General features: G+C 43.3%; 1 protein-coding gene across 6 annotated transcripts in view; it reads right to left on the minus strand.

Moving 5' to 3' along the window:
- Window positions 1-16742, minus strand: part of LDB2 (LIM domain binding 2) — a 241628-nt gene that overhangs the window by 109214 nt on the left and 115672 nt on the right. The window contains exon 3 of one of the 6 annotated variants that reach the window (XM_081876413.1): window positions 14567-14606. The exons of the other annotated variants lie outside the window; for them this stretch is intronic. Coding sequence (XP_081732539.1) covers window positions 14567-14606 — 40 coding nt within the window. The remainder of the gene's footprint in view (window positions 1-14566; window positions 14607-16742) is intronic. 6 annotated transcript variants of the gene reach the window in all.

Consider the following 16742-nt stretch of genomic DNA (forward strand, 5'->3'; position numbering starts at 1 on the left):
TTATGAATTTCCCCCATTCCTTATTAAAATTCTGGTCTTCCTGATTTCTGATTTTAGCCATTTCAGCATAGTCCATCAACTTCATCTGCCATTCTTCTCTGCGTGGATGTTATTGGCTAAATAATAACTTTAAAACAAGAAACCAATAACCAACACTCACCCTTCCCCACTGCCTCAAAGCTAAAGCCAATCCCTCTGAAATTTCAGAAAGACACCAGTTTTAGGCAGTCACCAACAAGGCGCCTGCTCCTTCGACGGTTCCCAAGTGTCTTAGTGGATGTGGGGGATGAAGCAGATGGAAGAGGCGGATTCAAAATACAGTAGCTCTGCCCCTCAAATGTTGAGGGATAACTTCTGAAGGGATAACTCTGCCCATGTAGGCTCCCTTTGCAAGGAAGAACCCTGATTTTCCACATTAGAGGCCAAGAGGAACTACATGAACTTCTGGACTGGGTTAAATTCATGGCACTGGAGCAGCTTTGCTCCAGTAACATGGGAAGAGGACTAGTCTCCCCCTTAAACCTACTTCAAAATAAATGTACATAGTATTGCATGTTTAAAGGTAAAGGTAAAGGGACCCCTGACCATTAAGTCCAGTCGTGACCGACTCTGGGGTTGCAGCGGTCATCTCGCTTTACTGGCCGAGGGAGCCGGCATACAGCTTCCGGGTCATGTGGCCAGCATGACTAAGCCGCTTCTGGCGAACCAGAGCAGCGCATGGAAATGCCGTTTACCTTCCTGCCGGAGTGGTACCTATTTATCTACTTGCACTTTGACGTGCTTTCGAACTGCTAGGTTGGCAAGGAGCAAGGACCGAGCAACGGGAACTCACCCCGTTGCAGGGATTCAAACCGCCGACCTTCTGATCGGCAAGTCCTACGCTCAGTGGTTTAACCCACAGAGCCACCCGCGTCTCACAGTACTGCATGGTAAAAGTACTCTAATTTCAAGTTTATCAACAAAGAGCAAGGCACCGCCTGCATAAAGGACAACTGCAGTCCTTCAAAAATCCAAACGAATCAGCTTACAGACAAAGCTTTCTGGAAACAGGATTTTACTAATGATGAATGAATTCCCCCAATCCTACCTTATTATTAGTCCACAGTTCCATTATGCCTCGGGTTTCACTCTGCTTTCTACCCCAAGCGAGAAAAGAGAATTTTGGACTGCAGATAATGGATTTGCACATGTACCCTCACAATTTGCTTACAGCACATTTTCTCCTTTTGAAGTTTCCTTCAATATTTTTTTCTACACTACACCTGCAGTCCAGAATGTTGGGTTTTGTTTTTTTTTAAAAAAAAGCTTTCCCTTCCCTGATATACTGTGGCAGAAACATTTTTTTCAAAATAAATAAATAAATAAATTACAGAATGTGTATTATCTTCTGGGGAAGCAGGGCTTTTAAAATAAAATAATTAATTAATATTGCATTACTATTTTCCCCCTACAGCCTTTTTTAGAGAACTTCCTGGTAAACTAATACATACCTACCTATCTAGAGATAAACACACACACACACAAACATTTCTGCAAGTGTGCAGTACAACAATGCTTCAACCCCAGAAAATTTATCTGTTTTAAGACATTTGAAAGTCTGTACTTCCACAGAAGACAAACTCCAGTCTTTGTACTTTTTCAAATTTCGAATTCAAATTTTCAATTTTTTTTACTCCAGAAGGCTTGCTCAGAGAACTCAGCTCAATGAACTAACATGTTCCCGTCCTGTGTGAATCCACATATGACTACTTGTAGCACAAATTCTGTAAATACACTTACTGGCAAACAGAATCCCAGGATGATCTTGGGCACTGCTAAATTTGGAGCCCTAAAATCAGGAGAAATTAAGCAAGGTAGATTTATGTAAAGATTGCTGATTTTTTAAGGGACAATGAATCTATAGTGAGGGTTCTGGTGCCAGCATTCCACTATGGAGCAAGCCCAGCCTTGTATCCTCCCAGTCTCTCCCTCAACCTCTGTAGGAGGAGGAGGAGTTTGGATTTGATACCCCGCTTTATCACTACCCAAAGGAGTCTCAAAGCGGCTAACAATCTCCTTTCCCTTCCTCCTCCACAACAAACACTTTGTGAGGTGAGTGGGGCTGAGAGACTTCAGAGAAGTGTGACTGGCCCAAGGTCACCCAGCAGCTGCATGTGGAGGAGCGGGGAATCGAACCCAGTCCACCAGATTACGAGTCTGTCGCTCTTAACCACTACACCACGCTGGCTCTCTGTAAAAGAAACAGAGCAACACAAACACCCCAACAGATCTGGGGCTCAGACAGTTGCTGTGATGGCGATGTTCAAAAGCAGTGGTTCTCAAAGGGTGTGGCATGAGAGGATGGCAAGTGTGGCGGGAATATGCAACGGCAATCAAAGAAACATTTAAGCATTTCAGTATGGTATTGTATTGCATCGTTTCAAAATATTCCTCCCCTGATATCTATTCAAAAAGAAAGCAAGAGCCTCAAGTGATGCTGAGGACAATCCTATTGTACTGTTGTGTATTTCTTAGCAATTAAAAAAATCAGTGTGGCATGAGCAAATTTTTATTCTGAAAGTGTGGCCCAGGGAAAACACTGTCTGAAATAGTGCCGCCGCCACAATGAGAAGTGGGACTGCCAAACCCGACGCGTCAACTGCCTCGGGGTCTTCACACATTGGGCCAATGATGGGCAAAGGCTTTCTGCAAAGGTACTTTGCAAAAAGAACATTTCAGAAGCACTTCTCACAAAACTATCCTGGGTTTTTCCTAGTTTGCAATAACCTCTCTCCTTTATACACAACCCTATAGTTGATACTGCTCTTTCACACTACAGAACATATAAGATATTTCCCCCCCTAGCATTATTGACTCATCTTGCGCTATTATTAGTTCATGGAGAAGCTCTTTCTTTCTTCTTTTCTTTTCTTTTCTTTTCTTTTCTTTTCTTTTCTTTTCTATTCTTTTCTATTCTTTTCTTTTCTATTCTATTCTTTTCTATTCTCAGTTCTGTTATTCTAGCTTTACATATCAAACAGTGTCATTTCCAAAATGCAACAATGCAAAACAACCAATGCTCAGAAATGATTTCTCAAATCGGTGGAAATACAAAAGAAAGAAAGATATGTACTTTTGCTGAATATGTGATAAAAGGTAATGTTTCTTGCTATACATGTTATATTATGTCCTGTTATTAGTGCACGGAAAACAGCCTTTCAAGAGACACCTTTCCCCACCCCAGGCTTCTAACTCTTTTTCTTGTATAACCTTAGAATGTATTGTTCAAAACTGCATGAAAGGAAAAAATTGACATAATTTGAATTGCTATGCTCTCCAAAACTCAGTAATTCTCATTTACAATTTCATGCCTACACAATGCACTTTCTTTATAAAATGCAATCTGGGGAGCATGCCATGGTGTGAAGGGGAGGACATCACTTTAATACAAGATGATAAATGCTACATAATTACAATAACCTTTATTTTATAGGGAAGGTGGTGAGGGTGAAATATATGTGAGACAGCCAGCTGAGATCCAGAACACACTTAAAGGCAGGCAGTCCTTTGAAGAAGTCAATGGAAGTAGCCACAGGCAAGTGTTTCTGTTTAGAACTGTTACCACCAAGGTCAGTGAAATCTTCAACTCAGGATACTGTGATTATAACTAGAGATAAATAATGGCATGAACGTCCATCCTTAGTAATATGATTATTTTTGCATAGCTTGTTTTACTACCAGTTACATCATGTACTAGGATGTATTTAATGCAATCAATCCATCTCTCCTTCTGCTGTAATAAAGGAAAGGAAATGCATTAAACTCTGTTGACATTCTGCCCTGCCACCATTTATAGTGCAAGAGTACTTGTTTTTTGTCACCATTGTCTACTTGCTTACACATCAATTCTCATCTTGCCCAGCTGATTGAAGGTCTAGTGTGATTCCATCAGCATAACACTTTTGAGAATTTGGCTAATCCTGGTTTTGTTTCACCAGCAAATTTTCCTTCCCTCCTGGTCTTGGTTTCCTTCACAGATGGTGCCATCTAGGACCAAAATGAGACAACTGAGTGATTCTTTTAAATGGTCTTCATTTAAGCACCTATTTCTTTCTATCCTACCCACTTCCAAGGAAATGGAGCCGGTAACTATGGATTGGGGTGGGTAAAAACAAATTAAGAGCAAAATTTCCATATGGATGGATGGATGGATGGATGGATGAATAGACAGATCATTTATCAACACATGAAGCTAACTTTTTCTGAGCTTGTTACACCAAGCTCAGTCATTTCTGTTCTGATTAGAAGCAGCTAGCTTGGGTCTCAAGCTGAGAAGGACTTTCTCAGTTCAGTTATCTGAAATCCTTTAAGCTAAAATACTCTACTGAACTTTGAACTTTCTACATACCGTGCTTGTAGTCTTTCATGGAGATATGGCCCCTCTCCCCAAACCTATGGTTTGTATACCTGTCGCACATTCCAGGAGTGAAACTGGAAAGGATTTGTGTGAGCTTTGCAGGGTGATCTGAGGAGCCATTAAGAGACTCAAGTCTGTGCATCAACACCTATCTCAAAATTATGACACATCCTATCAATATTACTTGACTTGTTTGTAAATTGTTTTTCTGGAGTTCGAGGTGCTCTGTGTTTCTGTTGGGCGCCTCGTTCATCTTGTCACAGCCACAAAAGCCCCGAAAAAGTCATTGAAAGGTGGGTTTGTCTTTAGAAATAGAAGATTAGCCTAACTAGTCATCTACCCTGATGAGCTAGAGGCATGCAAGGTCAGGAATCTGAAACTTCATAATGTTTTCATCTGATCAGGATCAGCATGACTGTGAAGATGTTTAAACATGGTACAAATAAATGCAGAAGGGTGGGGAGTGGAATGGATTTGCACTTCTAATCCTGACTTCCATGCATCTGAAGACCCCTGAATATAATAATAATAATAATAATAATAATAATAATAATAATAATAATAATTTTTTATTTATACCCCGCCCTCCCCAGCCAAGGCCGGGCTCAGAGCGGCTTACAAGCAATAATAAAAACAAGATGAATGATTACAACTTAAAAACAAAAATAAAATACAACATTAAAATAATGGAACATTAAAATATTAAAATGTAGCCTCATCGCAGGAGGAGAAGGAAAAGGAAAAAAAAGAGAGAGGGGGGGAGGGAGGGAATCAAATTGGCTCCAAGCCAAAGGCCAGGCGGAACAACTCTGTCTTACAGGCCCTGCGGAAGGAAATCAGATCCTGCAGGGCCCTGGTCTCATGAGACAGAGCTTTCCACCAGGCCGGAGCCAGTGTTGAAAAGACCCTGGGTCTGGTTGAAGCCAATCTGACTTCCTTAGGGCCAGAGACCACTAGGGTGTTGTTATTTATGGACCTTGAGGCTCTCCGTGGAGCATACCAGGAGAGGCGGTCCCGTAGGTACGAGGGTCCTAGGCCGTGAAGGGCTTTAAAGGTCAAAAGCAGCACCTTAAATCTGACCCTGTACTCCACCGGGAGCCAGTGCAGCTTGAAAAGCACTGGGTGAATATGCTTCCATGGCAGAGACCCCGTGAGGAGCCTCGCTGCAGCATTCTTACCCGCTGGAGTTTCTGGGACAGCTTCAAGGGCAGCCCCGCGTAGAGCGAATTACAGTAGTCAAGCCTGGAGATGACCGTCGCATGGATCACTGTGGCCAAGTCAGGGCGGGAAAGGTGTATATACAGCTCAGAGTGCATAGGCCATGTTAGCAAAGATCTGTACCCAGCAAAACCGACATGTTTAAGTTCCGTGTGCAGAGACTTTGTACAAGAGGCTGTACACACAAAGTGTCCTACGCATGGGGTACACTGGCAGGCATAACCTCATTTCCCTTGCGTTCCCATTTCCAATGTCTGTCCAGGGCTTCTGTGTCTTTGCAGAATCCACATGGATGATAAGAGCAATTAAAAAAGCCAATCAACAGCATCCCCAACTGCAACTTGTAATGGGAGGCATTCCCTTTAAACATCCACAGCGCCACTTTGATATTCTTCAGAAAGCTCCCTCTTTACAACTTTGCTCTGCTGCAATGGCTATAAAAACACTTCTAATAAGCAGCTTTCTAAAAAGTCCACAGCCTATTAAATAACTAGCACTGTTTCACTGTTTGCTTCCTGTCCTCTGAATAACTTCACTCTAATCCTCCTGTTATTCTTGTAATATCTGTTTGCATTTTATCTGGTCTTGGAGACCTATTTTTGTTGTTATTTGTATAGCAGCTACACACCTTGGGTGTGCAGTAAAAAATCATAAATGAGCCCAACAAATAGTTGTTGTTCTTTAGGGAGTTTTACCTTTTGATGAGCTAAAAAAAAAATTTTATGGACACTTTGAAGGAACATAAGAAGCCACACTTGTAAAACTGATGTATTTATTTTGTATTTGAAAGAGAAGTACATCTAAAAAGAGGTATTTGAAATGTGAAAAAGTCACGCATAGCCAAAATATTGATCTGTTCGTCAAATGCTTTAGATATAAATAAATGAAACCAAAACGTGTGATGCATTGCAACAAAGCCCCGGGGCATCTGGTTGCAACTGCAAATATAATTTGCTTTACATGTGTGAGATTAAATAAACAGTTCTTTAGTGTTTCATTTTGCTTAAAAACATTTATGAGCTACAACAGGCACCCACTATCTGCAGCTTCTGGAAGCAGTTGAAGACATTTTTATCTTCCCAGGCTTTCCCAACTGGATATATGAGTCCCACGATGTGTACCTTACGCAGCCCTGTGTTTAGAGGGAGGCCGACATAAGCTAGAGACAGTTGCCTGGACGAATTTTCTTTTATGCTGGCTAAGCATCTGTTTTTCAGCAAACAAAGATACCTTACTCAGCGAAGTTCTGCCTGACTCCTTCCCTTCCCCAGGGCTACAACTGTTTTGCACAAAGATATGGCAACTCGGGCTTTCAGAGGATCTCTTCGGCGCTGTGGCTTTCCCAGTCGCCAAGACCATGTTAAAAACTAGGCTGTGGGACACAGATCGCCAGGAACTAATCTCAGCTGCAGAAAAAACATGCTCCCCTCTTTATTTTCGACTCTTTTGGGCGCAGGAATATAATCTTAATTATTTACAATTTTTGTTTAATCCTCAAGAAAGAAGGGCCTTTTCGCTGGCTAGGTTCAATTCTAATCCTTCTAACCTCCTTTGGGGTAGGTTTACGGGTTTGGCAGGAGATAGGATCTGCCCATGCAATGCCCACTTGGTGGAAACGCTATCTCACATGGCCCTTAAATGCAAAATGTATGATGATCTCCGCCAACAGTTTCTAGACCATCTATGTATTCCTACATGGAAACCAGAGATGGAGGTTAGGTGCTTCTTATTACAGGGGAGAGACCAGGAGCTCACCAAGACAGTAGCTGAGTTCCTATATTTGATTTTTTTTGTCGCCAAAGTATGCTACAGGATCCAGCCCTTGCTGGAAACCCACAGAGATGAGGCGGATTGCTTGCCTCTTCTGCCCTTTGGCGGGTGACTGTGCTGTTGGGGTGGTGACGAAATCGCACTGGCCTATCCTGAATGTATTCTGAATATTCTTATGTGAATAAAGGTTACTTGACTTGATAAGAATAATAATAAATTGATACCCCGCCCATCTGGGTTTCCCCAGCCACTCTGGGCGTCCTCCAACAAAAAATTAAAAATACATTAAACAGGGTTGCCTTCAGATGTCTTCTAAACGTCAGATAGTTGTTTATTTCTTTGACATCTGATGGGAGGGCGTTCCACAAGGCGGGTGCTACCACTGAGAAGGCCCTCTGCCTGCTTCCCTGTTACTTCACTTCTCGCAGTGAGGAGCCTGGGTGTTAAGCAAGTGCACCTGAAGATCCAGGAGTATTAGAAAAGCCCCGCTGGATCAGAACAGAGGTTTATCTAGCCCTGCATCTTCTTTCCCGCAGATATCAACCACACGACAGAACATGAAGTCAATACAGTAGCTCTGTAACACTGTTGTTCTCAAGTGACTGGAGGAACTTGGAGGGATGCAACAGATCTGAGTGGTGACTGCTGGGGCAGAGGAAGACGTTTGAAATGTCAGGGAAGAGCCTATCTGTTCCTGATGCCTGAAGGAGGAGCCTGGTAAACAGGAGGTGCTAAATGGATGCCAAAACACCTGTCCCCCTTACCCTGAGATTATGCTTCTTCTTAACCTTCAGAAGGAGGTTAAAATCCTGAAGCTATGGGTGAAACCCTAGTGGCCATCAGATGCCCAGATGTTGACCTTGCAAATTTTTAGTGAATCTCTGTCCTGAAGCACTCTTCAGGCTTACATATGAAGAAGGGTGCACAACATGTAGCCAGTACAGTGGTACCTCGGTGTAATGGTTATAAAGGGTTACTTGTGCGTACGTTGCCGTTACTTTTGGCTAGATTGCCTGGCTAACCATGCTTTGGCTGACAGCCCTCACTCCGTGGCCGTTCAGTCGCTTGCAGAATCCGTCAGTGGGCGTTTCTTGAACCTCTTACAGCATAGAAGCTGTTTGACGCCAAGTCTCTGCCTACTCTCCCTGCGCGGGACTCTTCTGCGCAAGGAAGGAGTGGGCAGAGGCGTGCCCATGCTCTCTCCACTGGTCTCGGGTGAAGAGTCTTGGAGACCTCTCTCCGAATCCTCCATCTCCCTCCCTTCTCTACTGGTGTTATGCTGAATTCCTTCCCCCCTGCTGGTCCCCTCTCCTGCATCGCTTTGGAGCCCTGCCTCCACCTCTCGCTCCGATGTCAGTTCCCTGACACTCGGGTTAAGTACTTAATTCGTTCTGGAGGTCCGTTCTTAACCTGAAACTGTTCTTAACCTGAAACACCACTTTAGCTAATGAGGCCTCCTGCTGCTGCTGCGCCGCCGGAGCACGATTTCTGTTCTCATCCTGAAGCAAAGTTCTTAACCCGAGGTACTGTTTCTGGGTTAGCGGAATCTGTAACCTGAAGCGTATGTAACCTGAAGTGTATGTAACCCGAGGTACCACTGTATAAATGCTAGGAGCCTGGCCTTACTGCTTTTGTTCATTACGCTAATCTATTTTCATTGTAAATATATAAAACAAAAAAGGTTAAGTACATCAGCAATAAGTGAACACACACACCCCAATCTCAATCCCGGAAGATGTTTGTGTGGCTATGTACATATTTTATGTCTGTACAGTTGTACCTTGTTTTTTGAACAGCTTAGTTCTCGGATGTTTTAGCTCCCGAACGCTGCAAACCTGGAAGTGATTGTTCCGGTTTGAGAACTATTTTTGGAAGCCGAACGTCTGGAACGGGGCTTCCGTGGCATCCGATTGGCTGCAGGGCTTCCTGCAGCCAATCAGAAGCTGCACTTCGGCTTCCAAACATTTTGCAAGTTGAAAGGATTCCATTCGACTTCCAAGGTACGACTGTATTCCAAAGAAAATTAAAAGCTTAAAATCATCTACATTTTTCTCTCATAGGTAAGTTCCTGTTGCTCTGTCAGGCTTATTCTATGACCCAGCAGAGCAGCAAATGGCCCTATAAGAACACCAGGGTGTTGGGATAAACTCAGGCCAAATCTTTATTGACTGTAGCAGGAAGGGTAAGGAGGGTGGCGCTGTGGGTTAAACGAACCTTGGAAAGAGAAGAAGGGGAGTCATTGGATATGTTTGTAGAACGTTTATTTTGAAATGTGAAATTGAAAACTTAATAAGAATTATTATAAAACAGCCCCAACCGAGGGCCAATCAGGTTGAGAGGGGAAAAATTATTTTCAGCCCTGTCAACCAGTGACCCAGGCCACTCACTGACAGCTCTAACCCAAGAGTGGGTGGGTGGGAAGCTTGCGGGGCAAATTGACCCCCAAATCTTGAAGGGGGGGCATTATAAAGACTTCTTCCCTCCTCTCCCTCTTGTGAGGCAAGATGTGGGAGGAAATTTGCCCCAGTTGCTGCTTTGTGGCCACACCAAATTTGCCCAGCATGGATTGAGCCTGGAAATTTTGGCCTCTATTCTCTGCCAAAATCGGAGGAACACTGTTGACATGTTGATAGTGGACTGAGGCCCCTCGTGCTGCACCCTCCGTGAATATATTTGCCAGGCTGGAACACATTGCTCTGTCCAAATTTGTCTGTGCCCTGCCCATTGCTGGCATTCAGACTTCAGAAGTTACTCACAAGGCAACATGTTCCTTGGGCGGAAAAATGTTCCCTGCCCCATGCCAACTGAATTCCCCCATTATTGGAAACTGAAACAGTTGTTTTCCCCCAAAGAACTATAAAGCTCAACAAAGGATATCTGCTCAATGCAATGACAAGCATCTTTTCGATGTGGAGAAAACTGTGTCAGGCGTTTTTTGTTTTTGTTTTATCATTAGGCTTGATTCAACCCTAGCTTCCTCCTTGAAATTTAAACTCTGAAATCGATCCAAGTACTAGAATCTTGACACTTGGTCGCTGCAATGACATACTGTGGTATTTCAGAGATAAGGATGTGTGTAGTTGTGGTATTATAGTGAACCGACTGAAGGAAAAGGTGTGTTGGAGAGAGAAACAATTTGGTAATGTACCATCCTCTTCTCTTGAATAGTTTCAATATATATTGCTTCCAAAAAACTAGAACACACATTATTTCCTTTACTAAAATAAATATACAATCCATATGTATGTATGAGGAAGGGAAGGTGGAGATATTACTTTGTTTTGTTATTGTTGCTGTTGTTTATTTTGTGTTTTTATCTTGTATTTTTATGTTGTGCACTGCCCTGAGATCTACAGATGAAGGGCAATAAATAAATTCAATAAAGAATAATAATAATAATAATAATAATATGTATGTATGTATATTTTAGGATATTTGCGTGTGCGTGTACAACATTTGTGTATGTGTACACACACACAGTACACACACATACACACACGTATATGACCAGGTCAGGCCATAAGCTGCTCCTGTAAGAGGGAAGTAAGGTAAAGGTAAAGGGACCCCTGACCGTTAGGTCCAGTCACGGACGACTCTGGGGTTGCAGCGCTCATCTCGCTTTACTGGCCGAGGGAGCCAGTGTACAGCTTCCGGGTCATGTGGCCAGCATGACTAAGCCGCTTCTGGCAGATCAGAGCAGTGCACGGAAACACCGTTTACCTTCCCGCTGGAGCAGTACCTATTTACAGTGGTACCTCGGGTTAAGTACTTAATTCATTCCGGAGGTCCGTTCTTAACCTGAAACTGTTCTTAACCTGAAGCACCACTTTAGCTAATGGGGCCACCTGCTGCCACTGCACCACCTGAGCACGATATCTGTTCTCATCCTGAAGCAAAGTTCTTAACCCGAGGTGCTATTTCTGGGTTAGCGGAGTCTGTAACCTGAAGCGTCTGTAACCCGAGGTACCACTGTATCTACTTGCACTTTGACGTGCTTTCAAACTGCTAGGTGGGCAGGAGCAGGGACCGAGCAACGGGAGCTCACCCCGTCGCGGGGATTCAAACCGCCGACCTTCTGATCGGCAAGTCCTAGGCTCTGTGGTTTAACCCACTGCGCCACCCAATGAGGGAAGTGGGGACTTCTAATTTGCCATTTTGCTCTTACTCCCTACACACAACTGGTGACTATGAGCTCAGCTTCTTCAAGCCAAGAAATGCCCAGTTTTAGCTCCTTCAGTAGCAAGATTCCTTCCTTAGCCAGAAGGAATCAAGGGGACTATTACCTTGGGTATACAAAGCAGGCAGCTTGTTCCCACCTCCAGCTCTCCCCATCCCAAGACATCAGTCCTTGCTGAGTCCTATTAGCATAATTTGATTGGAAAAGTGGCAGCCTGGCTACTTCTTCCATTAAGTTCATGGTCTTGCCCATCATTCAACCAATCCCTTTGAACATGTGCACTGACAGCATACAGCAACTTAAGGCTAACTAATTCATGTATAAGCTAGAGACTGCCTTAAGGGGAAGGCGTTGGGCAGGGACTGTGTACCCATTCAAGGGCAAATGATGGGGTACGCTGCCAGCTAGAAAACACGATACCAGGAGCCAATGTGGGAATCGGAACAGCTAGGCAATCACCCGTAATTCTTTCCTAATGCCCTGGCACACTTAGCTTCTGTTTGTTGGAAGGATCTAGCAGTATGTTTCAAACAAATAAACACTATAGATGGATTTGTGATATGATTACTACAAGAGGCAACTGCTAAAACAGCAAGGGGTCAAGGAAACTCAGCTTTTCTTTTTTATGGCTTTCAAAGACTCCAGCTTTATGCATGCAATGCATAACACAGGCTGCACAGCAATTATCTCAAAACATGGCAAAAAAAAATGGGGGGTGAGGATAAGTAGGAACACAAAGAAAATAGCCTCAAAAAGTAGAAAAGGAGGAATTATTCTGCCATGTAGTAATTATTGAGTGATGTTTAATTATTGGGACTTTGCTGAAATGAAAAGGAATAGGCACGAGCCTATCCCTGGAAACAGTAGCAATTTATTACTTCTGGCAAATGCAATTTTTGTCTAGAAAATTATGCAAGAAATGTCAGATAACAGTTTTGTCATGTAACAGGGACAGAAAATGAGTGGCAGAGACTTGCAATGGTTTTGTCCATTTGTCAAACAATGGAAGCAGGTACAAAAAGCAAGTATGATGGCTGTTGGTATGCGATCTTTGGAAATCCCAGAATATGCCTTGCCCGGGGAGTCCCAGTCTTTGAGCTGATGGAAACTATCTGCATTCCCTAGGATTAAGATGCATGTATACATTAAGAAAAATTGGATTTGGGTGTAGAAGAAGTCTGTGTGCGGGCAGTTTCAAACAGCAGCAAAGTGCCTGGTTGCAGTTGTGGAAGAGATTTGAGTTTAGGCACTACCATGGGAACAAACGAGTGATAACTGTATGCAGTACCCCAGTTAGTAGTTGATTCTTTGGTGCAATAGCTAACCTGTAAGTGTCAGTGCCTTAAATAAGAAACCACTCACAATTAAGCTGTTTTCCCCCACAGCTGTTTTTATTTTATGTTTATTTGGAGGGGCATATGTACAGGGTTTTTTTGGGGGGGGATAAAATGGGCACTAATGATCATTTGAGGAACTGGGGGAAATCCCACCCTAATGGAAGTGTAACATCTGCTTCTTCCTCATGAACAATGCATGGCCACTTTATAATAATAATAATTTATTATTTATACCCTGCCCATCTGGCTGGGTCCCCCCAGCCACTCTGGATGGCTTCTAACAAAATATTAAAATACAATGGTCTGTTAAACATTAAAAGCTTCCCTAAATAGGGCTGCCTTAAGATTTCTTCTAAAAATCTGGTAGTTGTTTTTCTCTTTGACATCTGGTGGGAGGGCGTTCCACAGGGCGGGCGCTACTCTTAAGAAGGCCCTCTGCCTGGTTCCCTGTAACTTGGCTTCTCACGGTGAGGGAACCGCCAGAAGGCCCTCAGTGCTGGACCTCAGTGTCTGGGCAGAACGCTGGGGATGGAGACGCTCCTTCAAGTATACTGGACCGAGGCCATTTAGGGCTTTAAAGGTCAGCACCAACACTTTGAATTGTGCTCAGAAATGTTGTTGTTGTTTAGTCGTTTAGTCGTGTCCGACTCTTCGTGACCCCATGGACCAGAGAACGCCAGGCACTCCTGTCCTCCACTGCCTCCCGCTGTTTGGTCAGACTCATGCTGGTAACCTCGAAAACACTATCCAACCATCTCATCCTCTGTCACCCCCTTCTCCTTGTGCCCTCCATCTTTCCCAACATCAGGGTCTTCTCCAGGGAGTCTTCTCTTCTCATGAGGTGGCCAAAGTACTGGAGCCTCAGCTTCACAATCTGTCCTTCCAGTGAGCACCCAGGGCTGATTTCCTTCAGAATGGAGAGGTTTGATCTTATTGCAGTCCATGGGACTCTCAAGAGTCTCCTCCAGCACCATAATTCAAAAGCATCAATTCTTCGGCGATCAGCCTTCTTCGGCGATCAGCCTTCTGGAGGAGGAACCGGCAAGCCACTCCAGTATCCCTGCCAAGAAAACTCCATGGACAAAGACAACAGCTCAGAAACGTACTGGGAGCCAATATAGATCTTTGTGATGATGCAGCCATTAGTCAAGGAAATAAAAGGGGAGGTTTCACACATTCCTATGAAAACAAAAACTAATGCAAGACACAATTTTGAAATGAATGGGAGCCATGCAAGGGCGCAGTTGCTTCTCCCAGCCATTTACATATGGGGCTTGTGTAGGGAAAGTTCAAAATACCCTTCCCTTGGAAATGACCACAATCTGCACATTCATGGCAGAGAAAAGCATGCTGTTTTAGTACTACCGAGAATGTGCTTTGAGACCCGAATACATTAAACTGCTCCTGTGTCTTGCCACACAAATAATAATAATAATAATAATACAAGGGATAAGACTGGAAAATATATTTCACTTGAATGCCCTGATCGACTTGTAGCTAAATGATTGGGTATACTATGCAAAGTATATTACACTCCCTCTTACCATGAATTTTACAGCTTTCCACTATAAAACAAAGCATTTGTTTCTGCAAATGTAACTATTCAAAATCTTGGTGGAATTCTTAGGGTGCAGGAATTCCCTGAACAGCCTGGGGAGGTGCACTTACCATAGCAGTTGTTTCCTCTGTCTCTTTCCCCCACTTTAAACTGTGAAAAGAAAAGAAAAGTATTTTTACCGCTATTTATGGCGGTGGCTGCCCAGTGGCCCTTTGCCAGACTGCCCCTAGAATAACCCTACATCACATAGTGTCATCCCAGGGGCAATCTGAGGGCAGAAATAGCAGACGAGAAACACCCGGCTGCTGCCAAAGGCAGAACAGGCAGCGGCAAAAATACTTGATTTTCTTTCTTTTCTTCTAAAAGCAGCTTAAAGTGAAGAAAGAGAGAGGAAACTGCTGCCATGTGCTGCCATGGGAAGCACGTCTCTCTGAAATTATCCTAGGAATTTCAATTCCACCCTGAAAACTGATAAAATGTACCTTCCAATTAACTACCCATGGATGGGGGGGTAGATTTTTTTGAGGGGGTGTCGCTCTACAAATTTTCTAAGTACCAATGAAAACGTGACATGAAAAACATCAAGACTAACATCTCCATGCTTTAAGAAACATTACATTCTTAGCGGTCATGTGTGACACGTATCTGTTTAACAGGATTCTCATCTTTACAAGGAAATCACATCCAAATTTTGATTCCAATTGCTGGCTAGTTTCAATTTCAAGCTTATGTGGCAGAAATCAGAAAACGGATTAATAGCGCAGTCAAAACAATCACAAAAAATGATGCTACGTTTGAAGTGGTGGTATTGAAGCAGCATCAGAAATGTCTGAGCAATTGTTATGGAGATCATTGTTAGCAATTTATTAATCTTGTTTGTGTTTCGCTGAGAGTGTTACGTAACCTATAGTTCCTGCAATAAAATATAAATCACAAAACACAACTGCGAGGGGAGGTGGGGGAAAATTCTTTGCAAACTCTCATTCTCAGCACTTGTGGGCATGTGTTGTGTTCTGCCAACTGGCTCTGAAATTGCTACCTTCCCAGTTCTCCTTCTCTGCAGTACTGCACAAACACTGCAGATTATTCTTACTGAGCATGCTTCATCTTTTCCCGTCTCCACAGTCTTGGGCTGTCAATCACCTGTCAGCCCTCACCACATCAGCAAAATGAACACCAATACACTGTCAGCACAGCAGCTGATGAGACTCTGCTAAGGACTGTCAATCAAGCTTGCTTCTTTTATCTGTTCTGGAAATATTTTGTCTCTGAGAAACAAAGGACTTGGTCAACAGTGGATCAGAGTCTAGCATTTACTCTTGTACAATGATTAGGAAACTCTTAACATGTTTTTCTTCCATGAAAAATGATGTTTTATTATTGGGATAACTGCAGATTTCTTCTCCGTACCTTATCGTCGGTCCTTTTTTTTTGCATACGTAATTATTTCTTTGAACCACCAGAGTGCAACAAATGAAGAAAATTGCATTTAGGCAATGATTTAACATTTAAGATCTATTGTTTAGGAAAACATTGCCTAAGCAATGGGATAATTTCTCATTTATCCCAGCAATCCACCAAAATGGATCGCTATTATTTCCATTTAACCATGGAGAATCTGGAGTTATGAAGGGAGTGCTTTGCCAAAAGCTAATATGGGTATCCATTGTTGAGGGGCTTTTGTTTCTAATAATTTTTTTGATAAATCGAGGCATTGAAATAGTCACTTTTCCAGTGGCTTGCAGTAAAAATTAACTCCAAGGGATTCGATGTAAAAGGTAAAGGGTAAAGGTGTTAAGTTGTGGGTTGACATAGCAGACGACACAGCGATTTCTCCAAAGCAGCTCTTTATTTTGTAAGCTGGAATAGAACTGACTAGCAAACAGCTCAGCCGGCCTGCTTTGATATGCAGCCGGCTGTCAACATTGTAGCAACAACAACCCAGAGTTTCCCGCCTAAAATAACTGACGTGGACCTGAGTGAAAACTATCTACAGACCTGAGTAAAAACTATCTACAGTATCCCCCTGCTGGCCCAGGGTGAAACTTCACTACATAACAAAAGGGACCCCAGTCGTGGCCGACTCTGGGGTTGCAGCACTCATCTTACTTTATTGGCCGAGGGAGCTGGCGTACAGCTTCTGGGTCATGTGGCCAGCACGACTAAGCCGCTTCTGGCAAACCAGAGCAGTGCACGGAAACGCCGTTTACCTTCCCACTGTGGCGGTACCTATTTATCAACTTACACTTTGACGTGCTTACGAACAGCCAGGTTGGCAGGAGCAGG

The sequence above is a fragment of the Podarcis erhardii genome (genome assembly GCF_964252035.2).
Source record: "Podarcis erhardii genome assembly, chromosome: 9".
NCBI lineage: Eukaryota > Metazoa > Chordata > Lepidosauria > Squamata > Lacertidae > Podarcis > Podarcis erhardii.